This window comes from Arachis duranensis, chromosome 1, assembly GCF_000817695.3.
Source record: "Arachis duranensis cultivar V14167 chromosome 1, aradu.V14167.gnm2.J7QH, whole genome shotgun sequence".
NCBI classification, from domain to species: domain Eukaryota; kingdom Viridiplantae; phylum Streptophyta; class Magnoliopsida; order Fabales; family Fabaceae; genus Arachis; species Arachis duranensis.
In genome coordinates, this window is record NC_029772.3 from 3,348,937 (window position 1) to 3,367,309 (window position 18,373).

At 29.5% G+C, this 18,373-nt stretch overlaps 1 protein-coding gene across 1 annotated transcript; it reads right to left on the minus strand.

Annotated features, from left to right (window-relative positions):
- Positions 1–5,946: 5,946 nt before the first annotated feature.
- LOC107473243 (zinc finger CCCH domain-containing protein 18-like) lies at positions 5,947–10,649 on the minus strand. Its single transcript, XM_021134805.2, has 8 exons — positions 10,579–10,649; positions 9,044–9,809; positions 7,851–8,006; positions 7,576–7,752; positions 6,957–7,030; positions 6,370–6,540; positions 6,191–6,290; positions 5,947–6,083 (listed from the first exon to the last, which is right to left on the minus strand). Exons 1-8 carry the CDS (start codon positions 10,580–10,582, stop codon positions 6,011–6,013), a joined length of 1,521 nt encoding a protein of 506 aa, XP_020990464.1. The 5' UTR covers positions 10,583–10,649; the 3' UTR covers positions 5,947–6,010.
- Positions 10,650–18,373: the final 7,724 nt, after the last annotated feature.

Consider the following 18,373-nt stretch of genomic DNA (forward strand, 5'->3'; position numbering starts at 1 on the left):
AGAGAGAAGGACAACGATTGCATATATTATTGCAGACTTGGAGACTACAGAATTAATTAACAATTCATGGAGTCTTTCAAATTTGACATCAGCAGTGACATATTTGCAAAGAAGAATCATTGATGGATTGATTATTTTATCTAATTGAAAAAGAAACGTACGTACTTGTCAATGCAATATATTGGGTTGTTCATACTGTCAATGTCCAAAGGAATAATAATTTGGGTTTTGACGGAAACAAATACGGATGATCTCAGATGTTGACCCAAATATATACAAGCTCCTTAAAATTAAATTGCAATATTATGGTCAATTGCATAATCATAAAAGAAAAGTACCCTATCAACTTGCAAAATATAGCATGAAATAAAAAGGGACATAACTTTTTTTTTATAAGTGCGTGGTTTGTTTAGAATTTTCTTTTTGAAATAAAAGAAGCTCAACATTGTAAAGTGGAGCAAACAAGCCAAACAACAAGTATTACATGAAAATACATAATATTCCTGTCAATTTCGGCATTGCCATCAATAATCAAAAGGATCACGATCGGTCCATTTATTGTAGCTCAGAAATGACCTCCTTATTATGAAGTCAACACCTGCTTGGCTGCTTCTTATTATTGAAGATCCTAACATTACGTTCCACCCAAATGTTCTAAATTACTGCAAAGAACCCAGTCAACCACCTTTTCTGCTCTTGTTTTCGCTTATGCCAACCAGTCCAACTCTCAAACAGTTCCCTTATGGTAGTGGGAATAGCTTCACCAAAAGACTGCAACCAACTGCACCACACTTGCCATGTTAGTTCACAGAAAAAAAATAAATGTTTGACCGATTCTACCTCCTTGTTACAGAGTACACATATGTTATAAGTTGGCATAATAACGCCTAACCTACTCAACCTCTCCTTGGTATTAACTCTACCCACAAGCACAAATCATCCAAAAAGTTCAATTCTCGAAGGTACCACTCCTCTCCAGACTGAACTTGTAAAACTGTAGCTCGTGATCTCAGCTGACAAAGTTTTCGATTGTAGAACCTGCACCACAGATTTGGTAGAAAATACCCCTTTACAATCAAACTTCTACACTATATGATCCTCTTGACCATCTACCAACTTCACCGGTCTTAGCCGCTCATGAAACTGGTTGACAAGTCCCAGCTCCCATTGGAACAACTCTCTTCTCCACTGAAAATTCCATATCTACTCGAACCTATCCCAAAATCCACACTCCCCTATCATATATCCTTGTTGGTTTGAAATAAAAAAAAGTTATGAAAAAGTCAGTTTTAAGGGCTCACCTTACAGCCAATTATCTTTCCAAAATAGAGTGTTTATTCCATTTCCTACTTCCATCGCCAGGCCAATAAACATTTTATTATGTATATATATAATTTATAAACTACTTATTTTAGAAAATACTCAACAGTCAAAAGATTTTTTTTTCTTTTAATATTAGTGAAGAAGGCTAGAAAATAAATCAAGACCCGATCTATTATTTTTTTTACTAAATATATAACCTCGTTAAGATATGTATTATTTGACCTATGGACTTTATACAATTCAGAGTTGATTTTCCTTTTGCATGATAGTTGAATTTTGAAGTATCACTTTTGAGAAATGATCTAGAATCAATCAACGGATGAAAAAACAAAATTATTTTCAGTGGACATAGTTGAAGTGTAAGGTTCTATAAAAAGAGATTAACGGATTGAGATAGAGGAAAATATGAAGAATAAGGCAAGAACTAATAATAATAACAATAATAATAATTCTTTGATTTATTGATATTTAGATGTCTCACTCGTCACCGTGGACAATATAATTCGAAACTATTTCAAATGGAAAATTTTTTTTTTTACCAATGAGTTATAGCTCAAATGGCATAATTTTTCTATACTCATTTAAGAAGTTGTGGATTCGAATCTCTCTATTTTTGGTAAAAAAAAAAGAATTTTTCCTCCAAAAATAAGTGTCATCTCCACCCAGATTAAGAAATACAATGATAGTGAAAACTAAAAAGAATTTTCTAGTACCAAATGACTATCTCACACTATATAAATGAGGAAAAAAAACTAACGAAATATTACTAAATTTTTTTAAGTATTAGAAAATAATAGTGAAAATTTTCTAACACTTTGGTGCAGTAACAGCCAGAATTTTAACACTAGGATACCAAATTCTTGTAATTAATCCTTTTTTTTTCTCAAAATTTATAATTTTTAGCTTTAATTTTTTATTATAGTTAACTTATTAGTGTTGGAAAATTATAATTTCTCTAATTTATTTATAGATAATACATATAATTGATTATAATCACATTAATTATTTCATATTATATATGATATATAATATATAAGTGATCTCAGTTATTGTTATAAATACTAAATTGAATAAGTGTTATTATTTAATTTGGATTTAAATGAACATAAAACAAAATATTCTATCTTACTTGGACCTTCAGGAATTAATAAGAACCAATAATCAAGTATAAATAGAGTTTTAGGATTTTGGTTTTCAATATTCTAAAATTACTTTGCAAGTTACAACTCTTACTCTATCAAAGAGTTGTTGTTTAATCTAAAATAAGAATTCGATAGAATAAAACTCTTTCAATTATGTTCACGAATTTAGAAATGCTTTTGTACTTTCAATTCTTTTTTTTAATGATGTAACATAAATAATTTTGAGGGTTAAAAAATCTATGGATTTCTAACAATTAATATTTATAAAATTAATGTTTCAAAAATTAAAAATAGATGAATTTATAATAAAAATATGTTTAGTAAACAAGGAAAAAAAATCAAAATATAAATAATATATAAAAGAAGAAGATGAAAATTTTTTTTGATGGCTTTTATCTTTTTAAGCGAAGAAAATTTTACTATATGTTGTAGAGTTTGAATTTCACTTATAAATCGTTTAGAGAAGTATTTTCTATTTTTCAAACAATTTACATGGCATGAATAAGTAAAACTAATTTTACACTTATGAAAAAGGAATGAAATATCATTTTACAGTTTTAGAATGTTAACAAATTTACCAATAAATAAAATTAATATTTAGATACTTTTGTTATACTATTTTGTAGGTATAAAACTAATTTTTTTATTTATTATTAAATTTATTAATATTCTAAACTTATAAGTAAAATAGTAGGTTATTCCTATTTGGTGTGTAATAAATAATTAAATATAAAGTTTGATCTCACCGTTTTTTATATAAACTTTATTATTTATTGTCTGTGTTTTTTTTTTCTCTTTTTCTTAAGCGTGGTAGTCCATGGCTCCATGTATGCACTCTGTTAGAATATAATTAGAAGATCAATTAAGATTATTTAGTATATCATAATATTTATTATAGGAGATTACGTTCTTATTATTACGATTCTCTTAATGTCTATAAATACCCTTTATATTATATCATTTCACACAACTTAAATAGACAATTTAAATATACAATTTAAATACACTTAATAATATACCATCCTTTTTTAGTTTAGTCTCTTATTTCTAACACACCCTTTTCAATTTTCATGCACCCATGCCTGCATATATAGGCGCATATTTTTTGTTTTAGCTATATTCTATAAACACATCATATGTATTTTTAAGTAAATAACATTCTTGTTTTGAAATGTCAAACTAAAATTCATCCATATTTTGTGAGAAATGATCTCTAAACATCCAATGATGCCGTTCTCATCAATGCCAGTATTCACTGTCCATAATTATATTTTGTTCTGTCTTCGCTCTAATATCTAAATTTTTGTTTTCATTAATGTACCAAATTTAGTGTTGTTATATAGAATGAGAATGTTGAGTGTTCTTATAGTTTTCTCACGCTTATTTATATTTATAACCAAATTTTATATATAATTCATTTTATATAAAAGGTAATAATTATATTTAATTCATATTTATAATAAAATTTTATAAATAATATATTAAATCAAATTTAAATTTATAATCAAAATACAAAATCAAATATAACATAATGCGATTTTTTTATGTTTATTGAAAGTTTAATTGTCATGAAATGAATATAATCGCTTATAATGTTTCAACTTCTACAATTATATAATTAAAGAATCAATGCATTTTTAAAAAGAAAACTAATATATTTTTTTTAAAAAAATTTATGTATACATTTAATTTTAATGTTATTATATACAACTATTGATTCAATTTTTTTATGTATTAAATATGTCTAAATTTTTAAAACTAAACCGAATCGTCCAAATCGATTAGATAACTGAATTTATGTAAAAGGTGGAAAAACCACTAATCCTGGAATATTCTCCCTCCTTCTCCCTCCCAACCCTTCTCCTCGCCAGAGGTCTTCTATTTCAGACCCTCACTAGCATTCAATATCCCCTTACACAGTCACACTCACCAGTAATTACCATTAGCATCCCTAGCCACGACATTGTGACAGAGAGCGACCATCGCAGAAAGTCTCTGCTGCTTGGCCTCTTCTCGTCGTCGCGATGGTTTATTTGAAGCTCTTCTCGTCGTCGTCTACTCGACCTTGTTCTTCAGTTTTATTTTTTGTATTATTTTAAATTTTGTAATTAAGTCTCATTCAAGACAAAGATATTTAGAGTTAATAAAATATTTAAAAAATGAAAGAACATTTAGGTTTAGGAATTTAATTTTTAAAAAAATATTTTATTAATTTTAATATTTTTAATATAATAGAAACCTATTTATTAAATTTAAAATAATATAAAAATCTAATTAAAAAATTTTAAATTATAAAAATTGAATTATAAATTTAATAAAATTATAAGAATTAATTAAATAATTTTATCCCATAAATTAAAATATAAGATCTTATGTCTAAACCTAATGTTGTTCTTGTAACTTTTATATATTTATTTATATTTTGGATTTTATCTTCTATAGGTTAATATTTATCAAAGATTCAAATAAAAAAGCCGAAAAATTTGGTAAAACAAACAAAACCTCAAGTTTTGCCAAAAACATAGCAAATATATGATCAGAATTTATTCAGCCATGCATAAAAGAACAATGGGGTTAATTTTATAAAAAAAAATAAAAATACAATGACAATTAAATTTCTAAAAGTTTCAATTTTTTGAAGAAAAAAATATTAATTTAGTTTTTCGCTATATCAAACAATAGACGCATTATGTCTTCTTATCAATTCATTAGGTAAAATTTAACGGTATACTTGTATGTACCGTTAATTAGTATGACACTATGATGTATTTATCATTAATTACTATGATGTGTCTATTTATAAAAGATTGTTATGTAGATAACAACTTTTAGAGTAAAATTTTACCTGTTTTAATGCTATTTAGACAAACAAAAACCAGCAAATAAATGCTATATAAAAACTCAAAAGAATTCATTGTTCTAAACTATATCGTAGATAAGGAAATATATGAGTAATTCCCTTTTGTTTCATACTATCCATTGCTGGAACATACATGTCCACTGTTACTATTGTAAAAAATCTAATTAATATATTTTTTTCTTTCAAAATCCATTGTTACTATTGTGAAGGACCTAATAATACTTATTTTTTCAAAGACTAATTAGTCCAAAATTAAAAATTTCTAAAATCTAATTGTTATTTTACTCTAAAAGAAATTAATAAAAATTTATTGAGTAGTGTAACAATACAAAATAGTAATATCCAAAAAGCCACTCAAAAAAACCAAACCAAACCTGACCAAATAATTATGGCCTTGGTATAAACAATAATTATTAGACCAGTGATAAAAAGTATAACAGAGAGTGTACATGATACCTAATTACTTTTAACCCAGGGATTAATTTTAAATAACCCCATCTAAATCATCTAAAAAACAAACCTTTTGGCATCTTTCTATGAGTAAAATTTATAGCCGTCTTATAATATTTGTTACTAAGTTATTTTTACTTGTTAGTTCCACCATTCAAACTGTCTCTTCAAGCTACACAGGTTGTCTTTTGCCTAGAATTATTTTAACTCTATTTCCATGTAATGTGTTCCAAACTTATACCATGGCTGAAATTTCATTATCTACCGGAAATGCAAATGGACTTTCTGGGAGATTCAATCCTTCACAGCTGCACAAAATTAAAAAATAAAAAATAAAACTAAGGTATAAATGTTAATAGTTAATACTAATAAGTGCAAAAGATGTATGATAAATATTTGACAAATTGAAACATACCTGTCCTGATCAGTATAGTTAGGTTCTGTTTTTGTATATCCAGATTTGTCAGTTGAAGCATAACTACTGGAGGATCCAGTGGACTGATGATTGAAATGATCTGCAAGCAAGTATGAATTCATTTCAAATAATATGAAATGAAAGAATTAAGCAAATATGAAAAACAAGTTAATACAGACCATCAGGAACCTTTAGCTCCTCCATGTCAAAGCCAAAATGGGGTGAATTCGACATCCATTTTCGGCCTAGCTGTAACTCTGCAACTCGTCTTCTTTGGAATTCAAGAGCATGCTCCTGCTCTTCAATGAGGAATCTCCTCAGGCCTTGAGGGTTACCGCATCTTCTTGGAACTATCAAAAGATCCTGTATTAGATGCAATGTAGGAGCTTTCTATAGTCTAATTAAAAATTTTACTTGTAAGGAGTAAAAATAGATTTATAGTCTAATTAAAAAATTTTCGTTAGGGAGGAGTGTTAGGAGACATCAACTTTTCTTATTTGTAACCATCAAATAGCCATCAATGATGATTTTAATGGTGTGAGATTTGTATGAGATTTCATCCAATGACTCACTTTTTTTTGCTAGTTAGATACTGGTCAGAATTTAATAAAATTACTGTCCCTAGACTTTTCCATTTTGTAATTGGACTATAGACCCATTTTTGTTCCGTACACTTTCGTGGCTAAATTGTTTCACTATGACCATAAATCAAGTACAAGAAGAGGCGAGTTTATTGTGTGAACCAAACTGAAAATATCATACTCACTTGTAAGCTCTGCATCCAGACCTACATAGCGAGACGAATAACAATCAGGGTGCTCAATCCTCTCTACGTACTTCCTGCATTCAAAATGAAACGCATATTGCATTCAAGTGATGAAATTAACACTACTTAATTAAGGTAATATTCATGGTTAAATATTGATACATAATAGATAATACTAGTAGTAGTAACTATCATTGTCAATGTCACATTCTGCTCTAAGAACATAAAAATGTGAATAACTCAATTTTTGGTTCGAGATTATGGTAGGGAGAACTAGAATATGGAATGAATGGCATCGAGAATCTTCTTAAGTGAAATTTATATATAATTATACAATTAAATAAAGATTTTGTAGAAAAGTAATAAGTTGTCATTTGCAAGAAGAGAATTTGAAGGCATAAAACTAAAATCAACTTCTAATAAAAAAGGGATTGGTTGCATTTTACATCCCTAAACTTTCGATTATTTGCATGTTAGCCTAAAAATTTTAACAATGTGTAAAGTGATTCTATGAACAATTTGCAATTTTTAAAATTTAAGAACTTAAGTGCACATGCTATGAAGTTTAGATAACTTGAAGATAAGGAAATGAGAGTAAGAGTAGACAGAAGGAAGAGACCTATCAACTTTTGGCTTCTCCTTGTAAGGTTTTACAAGCACCCTAGAGCCACGAACATAATGGGGATTTCCCTTTTCCAAAATCATTTTAACAGTTTCTGGTTCAACAAAGGTCACAAATCCAAACATCCTTCTCTGTTGGCATGGAATCCTTACATCTTCAACACTCCCAAAGGTGCTGCTAATAAAAGGAGAAACATTATTAACCAATTTGAATTTGTTTACACAAAACAGATAGATGTGAGAAAAACGGACACATCCTAAAATTCAATTTACTTGAAGTAGTTTGAAACATCTTCCTCTGTGAAAGTGCTATCAGCTGGAAATGTCAAATATATTTGTCTTGACGCACTAATATTTTGACCAAACTCTCCCTTTCCTATGTATTTTGGAGCATCTTCTGCCAAAACCACTGCGTGCTGCCCATGAGGCCTATTAATCAACCATCAACAAAATTAAATTATATTATATAGTCTATACAGATTACTAAAATATCAGTGACAATATCATTTTTCAGATCATTATATTTGCAAATCTTCTATAATGTTGGCTACATATTACCCAAAAAAAAACTACTAGCCACCTAGTAGACCTCTTGTCAAAAAACAAAAACGATCAAGTAAAGAAAAACATAATACATTATTGATTAAAGGGTAAAGTATATAATTTGTTCTTAAAATTTGTTAAAGGTTTTAAAAATATTTCTAAATTTTATTTTGTTTTAATTTTGTCTAACAAAATTTCAATTTACATCAAATATATTATGGATAGCTAATTTTTTTAAACAATTTAGGACTAATTCAATAACAATTTTACAAGAATAGCTTCTTAAATAAATCAGACATAGTTGTCATGTATTATTGTTGAATTAGTCTTAAATTTTCTGAAAATTTAGAGCTTGTTTGGACACCATTTTTAGAAAATATCTTTTTTTTAATGATTCTTTTTTAAAAGATATTTTACAAAAGTAAAAGTAATTTTATGTTTGGATATTTCATGTAAAAAAATCTTCTTATCTATCAATTATATTTGGATAAAATAAAATAAAAATACTTTTTCGTTCATTTATTATGTGAAAAATATTTTTTTAAAAAAGATATAAATTGTAATTTCTCAAAAAAGATGTTTTTTATTTTTTTAGTATTTTTATTTTTATTATTATAAATTTACCAAACACACTAAAAAATAAAAAAAAATTTAATAAAAAAAATATTTTTTTATCAATTTAATAACGTCCAAACAAGCATTTAATTGTTAAAATATATTTAATATAAATTGAAACTATCCAAAACAAAATTAAAATAAAATAAAATTTAAAAATATTTTTAAAATTTTTAACAAATTTCATAAACAAAGAATATATTTATCCCTTTTAAAACAAGGTTCATACTTTTTCATGTGACAACAATGCTATTGGAGTAGATGTTAAATGTTTACATATAAAAAGAGTTTGTAGAATAAGAATTGACCTGTCAAATACGCGAATGCAATTCTTCCATCTTGCAAGAAGCTTGGTCAAACTATAACCAGACTTACCATGTCTCTGGCTCTCAGTAAGATAACCTTCAGCCTGCAGTACCTTGTTATACTTCTCATAGTACGCCATTGGAAGCGAAGCAATCGATATCGGGCTTCCTTTTCTTGATTTCAACAGCTCCACGATTTCCGACTCCAAATTCGCCAAAGACCCTGCCGAAATCACTTGATCCCCCTGAACCGAAGAAGAAGAAGAATAGTCGTAGCTTCCGTACATCTCGTGGCCAGCCTGTCCGTGATAATAGCGACAGCTGGCTCCATGCTTGCAATATCCTTTGTTGAAATAGTGACAGGTTTTCACCGGAAACTCGTTCGAAAACCTCCTTCCGCCTCTTAACTTGCAAGGCAAGGAATCTGCAATGTAGTAATCATTTGCCATTCTTGTTTCGAAGATCTCGAACTGCTTCTGAAGCTCCGAGAAAGAGTGATGATCCCAAGAAGGAGAGGAAAGTTGGAGGGTGATTAAGTGCCTTAGATCTGGAAGTGTGGTTAGTCTTTGGAATTCGGTTTTGGCTTTGAAAGCGACTTCACGGATCAGGTGGTCTGGGTATGAAGCCAATTTAATCATCTGTTCCTCGCCATGTTCTTGAACAAGGAGGTATCCAATTATCTTTGTGGCATGCTCTGGTTCGAATTTTTGAAGCTTGTCGAAAACAATTCTCGTGTACTCTGATATATCCATTCCTTGTAGCATTTTCACTGCAACCATTTTGGAACAAAATATTAACAATTCTGCAACAATACATTCTACATGAAATTGTAAAAGTAAATTAAATCTGGAGCAATTAAGTATCTTTTAAATATTGTATTTTATTTGATCTTTACAAAAACAGAGAAATTAAAAAATAAATAATTCTCCTGATTTTTTTAATAACTGATACATAAAAGTGAATATTTAAATTAATTAAATAATAAAAAATATTTACTAAAAACTACAAGTTAAAAGACAATCAGCATTTCTTTATTCAAAAATGATAAACATTAAATCGAGATTTTAGTTACTCTTTTTAATAATATTTTTTAAAAGATTTTTTTAAAATTCTTTTTATAAAAATTTTTTAACGAAAAGTAAGAATTATTTTATGTTTATTAAAATATTTTAACCAAGCATAATAAAACAGATCATTTTATCAAATAATAGATATCTATTTCCTAACTAAGATATTCAAACAAACAGATTTGTCTCATTATTTTGTTTGGGATCGGAGCAGAAGAAAGGATTTTTTTTTTTAAACTAATTTGGAAATAAGTAGAACGCATACTGAGGATTAATCAAATGGCAAAAATTAAAAAAATTTATGCATCAAACATCTATGTTCCTTCCAAGTGAATAGTCAATTTTACATAGCAAATCACAACATTTACAACTCAATAACACATCAATCATAACACACCCTTCATAAGAAAGGCATCCTGAGCAAAAGAAAAAAAAAACATGTAAATAACCAAAATCTTTTAATCTACATACCCATCAAACAGCAGAATGAGATAAACCGTATGCAAAGAGGTCCAAACACAAATCTTTTGAACGAATGTTTTCTCTCTGAATGAAGAAAGTAGGAAATGGCCTTTATTTATAGTTAAATTTCGTAGAGAGATATCATGCTACCAAAAAAAGGCAAACACAAGGATGATTAAAAATTATTAAAATCCAGAGACATGCAAACACCCATATTATATATATTTTTTTTTGTGAAAGTAAAATAGTTGATGATAGTAAAAATTAAGGGGAAAAAAAAGGAGACTAAGAATTAACACTTTTAGTTGATGCATGTGTTATGTGAAACTCATCATTACTTTCTGCAGTCTAATCACTATTCTAAATTTGGTTCCTTGAATCCCTCTTTGTAAATACAAACAGTTGTAAAGTAATCACAGATTTCAGGCAATATTATCTGCATAATCCTCGATGACCTTTACTGCTTCTAAGAATTACCCCGATTACCAAAACAGCCATGAATTTTATTAAGTTTCAACATTACGTTGTTATCATCATCATCGTTATATTATTATTATTATTATTATTATTATTATTATTATTATTATTATTATTACAACAGATATATTTTTCATAAATATTATTTTGACACTAATATTTTATTAACAGTGACTATATCTGTTCTTTGGATTTTATTAATTTTAAAAAAATCTAAATACAACAATCAATTAAGAACAATGATATTCTCCTCCATGTTTTTATTTAGACAAAAATACATATTTTCCTTTGATCTAAATTAATTTTACGGGCAAAAACTAATTTAATGTTATTTTATTTAATTTAACATTTATAATTTTATACTTATAATATTTATAATTATACGTTTATTATATAGAATTTCAACAGTAATAAGAGATATAAAATAAGATAAGTGTTAATTAAGAAACATAAAATAAGATATATCTGAGTTGCTTTGGGTTGATTTTTATTATCTTTTAAATATTTTTGTTAATTTTATGAATTTAGTTAACATATACCTTAAGAGTAAGAACACAAGTTAAACTTATCAATTAATTTTTTTTATCAATTTTTCAAAATTTATAAAAGGACAAATCACAAAAAGAAATAAATTGAGGTAGAAAATTATATGAATCTCCTAAAATGAAAGACGTCGTGTGGGTGTCCTAATTTTATGTAAATCGAAGCAAGCTATTTTGATTTACTTTCGGTTAATGTATATCGAAATAATCTAGTTCGATTTGTCACGTTTGCATGATATTCAAATTAACATGATTCGATTTACGTTGAAAAACGTAAATCCATATAATTCGAAACAGGCTGTGTCAATTTATGATGGGGACATTCATGCATGCAATTCGAATGAGGGTGATTCGATTTACGTGGTAGGGCTAGAGTTATAATTCAAATCTATCTGATTCGATTTAACAGGGAACAAGTGCATGTGATTAAATCAAATTGGGTAAATTCGATTTACTTAGGATGCGTGTTCTATATAAATAGGGTCATAACAATTTTTGTTTAGTTGTGGGTAAATTGATAATGGTTAGTGAGAAGAGTTTTCTAGTTCTTATGCACTGCAAATAATGCACGATTAAGAAAAAAAGTAATTGGGAATAAAGTTCACTGATAAGGATCTGTTGAGCATCTTTATCAGACCTTCTATGAGCCTTGTTGATTTCAGAACACTGTACTACAAAAATTGGGAATGCATGAAGCTATACTATCGAATTCCGATCTCTGTTGTCTGCGATGGAGTGAAGTACGACTCGTTTGTGATAGGCAGTGACGAGGATTTGCAAGTTTTATTTCACTGTTGGCGGTAGTTTTCGGAGGTGAGAATCCCTGAACTATTGGCTAAACTTGTGGATGTGGTCTCTAGCTCAGGAGGATCGAACTGGAATCATCCATCGTTACCAACGGCACCAGCTTCTAATTCAACCCCTGTTGTTGCGTCTTCATCTGTGCCTTAATTGCATCTGAGGGAGATTTGGTGGCATCTTCGTCTTTCGTAGCTGATTTACACCGCGATAAGATCGCGAAACTAGGTGCTAACATGAATACCCTTGTTATGATTCCGATTTCTAGGGGAGTTGGAGAACCAGATGCGGTAGAAGATGATTGCTGTCATGATTGCTGATGATAGCGATGATGATTTAGGGAGGAGTATTCCTGTTGGGACTGGTAGAGCATCGAGTTCGGAAACTCAACAGTACTTTGACGCACTTTTCGACTCTAGATTTGGATGCTATGTGACAGGGGGGTTACCGGATGTAGAATCCAATTTTGGTGTGAGAGATTCACAAGAGAGCCCAGGTCCAGGGGAGTTCCAAGTTGGGCACAGTTTCAGAATAAAGAAGAAGTTGGGCACATATATGCTAGCTCTTTTTTTTTTTAAATGTAACACTCGAACCTTACCCACCCCCATCCCTGTTCCCCCAACCCTTCTCCTTGTTCGGCTTCGTCGTCGCCGTCTCCGTCGTCTGCTCTCTCGGATAGGTTGGCGGTTGCCGTCGTCTGTGTCCTTTGCTCTATCAAACAGGTTAGTGCGCTTCTTCTAATGCTCTTGTTTTGTTCTTGTTTTGAATTATGAAGCTGTTCTGTTCTTCTATTGCTCTATCGGACAGGTTTTTCTTCTAATGCTCTTGTTCTGTTCTAATGCTCTTGTTGTGCTCTGTTTGGTGCTTGAATTTGCTTGATGAAATTATGAATCTGTTTAGTATGAATTTGCTTGTTGAATAGGGAATTTAAGGTTGTTGAATCTGCTTGAATCTATTTGCTGAAATTTCTGGTTTGTTCTGCTTGAATCTGCTTGTTGAAATTATGAATCTGTGTAGTATGAATCTGCTTGTTGAAATAGGTGATGTTGAATAGAGAATTTAAGGTTGTTGAATCTGCTTGAATTTGTTTGTTGAAATTTCTGGTTTGTTCTGCTTGAATATGCTTGTTGAAATTATGAATCTGTTTAGTATGAATCTGCTTGTTAAAGTAATCTGTTTAGTATGAATCTGCTTGTTCTATGAATTTAAGGTTGCTGAATAGGGAATAGGGAATAGAGAATAGGAAATTCAGGGTTGTTGTTGTTTTATACTTTTGCTACTTCATATTGTTTTAGAATGGCTTCAGCGAATACACTATCACAAACACCATCTTTGTAAGAACAAAGATGAACTCCTTGGATATAGTTTATGAATTGTTATCCTTGTTGTGTTTAATTAAAATACTATTGTAGTAGTACTAACTAATTTCATGTCTATCTTTGTATTAGTTATCTTTAGAATTTGAGACTTTGTTGTTTTTAAAATGTTGGTGAAGAACTGAAGATATGTATTTTGAATTTTTTAAGTTTATGATTATTTTATATCTTTTATTTACGTAGAATCGGTTTTACCGGTTCAACCAGTGCTTTATCGGTTGAACTAGTAAACCAGTGAACCAGTAACCTGACCGATTTGATCACCGGTTTGGTTCTTACAACTATGATTAGTGTCAAAATTCGTAGTTTAATTATTTTTTTCATTGTAAACTATAAAATTTAATCTTCTAATTTTTTTAAATAATAATTAATTTATTGGTCATTTATTTATTAATTTTACGGGTTTTACAAGTATACTTTCTCAAAGTGTAGATCATCAAATGCAAAAGAGAGCTATAAATATTTTGTACAAGCAGCATGTGCTAGCTAGTATTTGGTGATTTCGTTCAATCTCAAGTAATGCATGTGGCTGATGAAGCTAGTATGCAAGAAATATTTTTGACGTATCATCAAACTAGAGTACATGCCTCACTTACCGAGTTGTGTATTGAGTTTGAGAAAATCGATGATGTTGGTTTTCCGGAATCCAATATAGAGTAGATGGGTTATAATACTGAAAGCGACAAAAAATTTGAAAGTACTTATGAAATTATTAGTCCACGTGAAGATGTGAAAGAAGATGAGATAATAGGTGGTGAAGACGTGACTGATGTTGCAAATGCACTAGCAGGCCAGAATCTATTTGAAAAGCTATCTTTTATACATACTTTAAATCTTGATACCATGCATGCACCAGAATTTTCTGAATACGTCAATACAGGTAATTTTGTGATTATTATGATTATTATTATTAAAAAAGTTATAATTAGTATAATTATTATTAATCATTGTTTATTATTATTATTGTTGTCGTTGTTGTTATAGTTACGAGTAACAACGGTGGTGGTGGTGATGATGATTATAAAAATTAGTCTTAGTATTATTATTAGTCGCTTTTTTAATATTATTATTATTGTTGTTGTTTGTTTTATATTTATATTATTATTACTAATATTATTGTTATTATTATTATTATTTTAATAGAATAATATTTAGATTTATTTTTGTGTTATTATTGGTGCGACTTCTGCTGTTGTTATTGATGGTGAATTCGTTGTTAGAATGAAGTTTAACTCTTGAAAGGCTGTTATTGCATCAATTTAAAGAGTATACCATCCAAAGAGGAGTTGATTACAGGGTGTATGAATCAGAATCGACAACGTTCTATACTAAATGCGTACAGTAAGGAACAAGCTGTGATTGACTTCTTAGAATTAGCCTTATGAAAAGACAGTATCATCGCACGTGCACCAGAAGTACCATATCTCAAGATCATACTAAAATGGACTCAGATACAATTGTAGAAGCGATAAAGCCATTAGTTGAAGCCGACCTGTCCATAGAGGTGAAATCCATCATTGTTGAAGTGCAATCCAAGTTCAATTACACGATAAGTTATCGCAAAGTATGATTGGCCAAGCAAAAGACAGTTGAGAAAATATTTTGTGGGTGGGAAGCTTCTTATGAAGCTTTGCCCACATGATTTGAAGCAATGGTTACAAAAGAACCATCAGCAACTGTTGAGTTCAAAACTGCATATGGCTACCGAGGAGATGAGTTAGTGGCTGATCTCTGGATTGTGACGCGAGTCTTCTGAACTTTCTTCCCGTGTATTAGAGCATTTAAAAGTTGCAAGCCACTAGTCTAGGTTGACGACACACATTTATATGAAAAGTATAAATGAGCTATTTTAGTTGCAGTATCACAAGATGGCAATGGGAATATCGTGGCTCTTGCATTTGCCATAGTCGAGGGAGGGTGAGATTGTCGATGCTTAACACTTTTTTCTTAGCCATTTGCAAACACATGTGGTTAATCGAGATGGTGTTGCCCTTATCTCTGATCGACACGAGTCAATTACATCAGCACTATGTCATAGTAATTGAGCATGGCAATATCCGAGAACTATTCATATGTTTTGCATTAGACACATAGTATCAAACTTCTTGAGGAGGTTAAAGGCGCCACTTATGCAGAAGCTAATTGTCAACATAGGTTATTCTAAAACAATCAATGAATTCAATATGTATTACCAGAGATTATGTGAGCGGGAAAAGGCTTACAAGCACTAGCTGGACAATATCCCTCGACAACAGTATGCCTTGGCATATGATGGTGGATATCGCTGGGGTCATATGACCACCAACCTAGTAGAGTGCATTAACAAAGTATTGAAAAAGGAACACAATCTTCCCGTCACAGCTAGCCCTTATTAAGGCAATTTTTTACAGGTTAAATGCGTTGTTCACAAGGAAGAGAGCTGAGGCTGAGGCTCGTATAAATGCCAAACTTATTCCATACTTGTCACTAAGTAATGTCGTACTAAATAGACACATTATATAACATTTCACATAAATTTTCCTACTTACTCGATCAGTCAAATATTGGCGCCACTTTAAGATTCGGAACCATGACAACTTGATTCTGCTTTCTCTGTGGTCATTCGGCTCAAGAGCAGTACCAAATTGGGTCAAGCACTCGTTCTTTAACGCACTTGTGCTGTGATCAATTGAATTTATAAAAAAATGAGAAAAAAATTGATAAAGGGACTAATTTGGTGCACGACATTCAATTTCAGGGATTAAAATAAATTATTTAATGCAAAGTAAGAGACCAATCTAGTGCATATATAGTGATGATACGTGAACAAATAACATTGTGACACATACTATAATCCAACACGTCACAAAATAATATTGTGACATGTGACATAATTATCCACGTTAGCATATCACGTGTTGTTGATCGACACATTATTATACCGTTACACGTGACCAAACCATGAGATAACACGTGTTACCAAAGATTCACGTCATCAAAAAAATGTCAAAGACTAATATAATACAATTTTTTAATATAAAAAATATAACGGGTATGTCTAAAACGAGCTCAACCATTATGTGCTTATTGAATGAGCTACACTTATATAGGCCATTAGATTTTATTAGATGAAAATCAAAGGCTAATATAAAACAAGAGCATTGATGGACTCTAATAAATATAGAATATCCTAGTACATAAATAAATACTTTAAATGGCAATACTTTAATACACAATACTTTAAACGGCAACAAAATTTTTTATTTTTAAATAATTAAATATAAAATATATGAGTATTTTTTATTTATTAAAATTAATTATTGCAAAAAAAATTTATAATATTAAAAAATTATATTAAAATAATATTTTAAACTATAACTAACATAAAAATATAAAATAATTAAAATTTTATTTTATATTAGTTGACAAATAATTGGATTATTATATTTAAAATTATTTTTATTGATAGTATATATTAGGGGTGGCAATGCGGGTCGCCTCGTCCCGCCAACTAAAGTGGGTACAAAATACTAACCATTTGACTTTGTTTTTTTTTTTAAAAATAAAATTAATTAAAATTAACAAAAAAATAATAATTAAATAATTAAATACAAATAAAAAATAGTCAAATTATAATATAATTTTTTTACTATCTTTTTTTAAAATTTTAACTTCAATAAAATTGTTTAAAATAATATTTATCAATAGAACCATCTTTATTTTAGAAAATAAGTCACATAATTTGAACATATATACGAAATTATAAAATAAAACAAATAAAGTCACATAATTGAAACATATAGACATAATTTGACGAATTTTTTTAATTTGACAAGTCTCAAATTCTAACCCGACCCACTCTTTTTAGCGGTTCGATGGATCGGCCTAACGGATTCGACCCGTTTTACCACCCCTAATATATATATATATATAAAAGAAGATTATCACATACTTTATTATATAAAGATAGAAATTTTTTGTTCTAAAAAACTCACTATCACTCATTCTTACACTATTAGTAGAAGTTGGAAAATAACAAAGTAGTTGAGGGGAAGAAGATAAACTAGGGGTGGCAAACGGGGCTAAACTCGCCGGGTCGGCTCGCGTAACCCGCCAAAAAAGTGGGTTGGGTTGAAAAATTGGGACCGCCAAATAGCAAAAGCCCGCCTAACCCGCACCACTTAAACCACGGGCTTTGGCGGAGCGGGGCGGGTTTTCCCGCCGGGCTTAGTATTTTTTTAGCAATGGGTATTTTTACAATTTTTTTTGCCAAAATCCAACTTCCCCCAACCTAACTTACAAGAGAATGAAGATGAAAATTGAGTGTTTTGGATTATATTTATTTTGTTTTAGAAACAATATTTATAATCATATTTTGGATTATGTTTATTTTGCTTTGGGAACAATATTTATAATTATGTTTTGGATGAAAACTTGGTTTATATTTATATTTATTAGATATTTATAATTACAAAGACTTTAATGTTTGTGAATATAAAAATTATAATTTGTTTATACTTTTAGAAATTATAATAGTTAAAAGTAAAAAATAGGAGAGATTTTTTATGCCTTTATATATATTATTTAATATTTAAAAGTAAAAAAAAAAAGAGGATATTTGGCGGGCTATGC

What these genes read in the sequence shown, in the direction of transcription:
- LOC107473243 (XM_021134805.2), bottom strand. An exon ending in TGCATTCGCGTATTTGACAG is followed by an intron (nt 8,007 to 9,043) that starts GTCAATTCTTAT and finishes GTTGATTAATAG; the next exon opens with GCCTCATGGGCAGCACGCAG. An exon ending in GATGTTTCAAACTACTTCAA is followed by an intron (nt 7,753 to 7,850) that starts GTAAATTGAATT and finishes TTTTATTAGCAG; the next exon opens with CACCTTTGGGAGTGTTGAAG.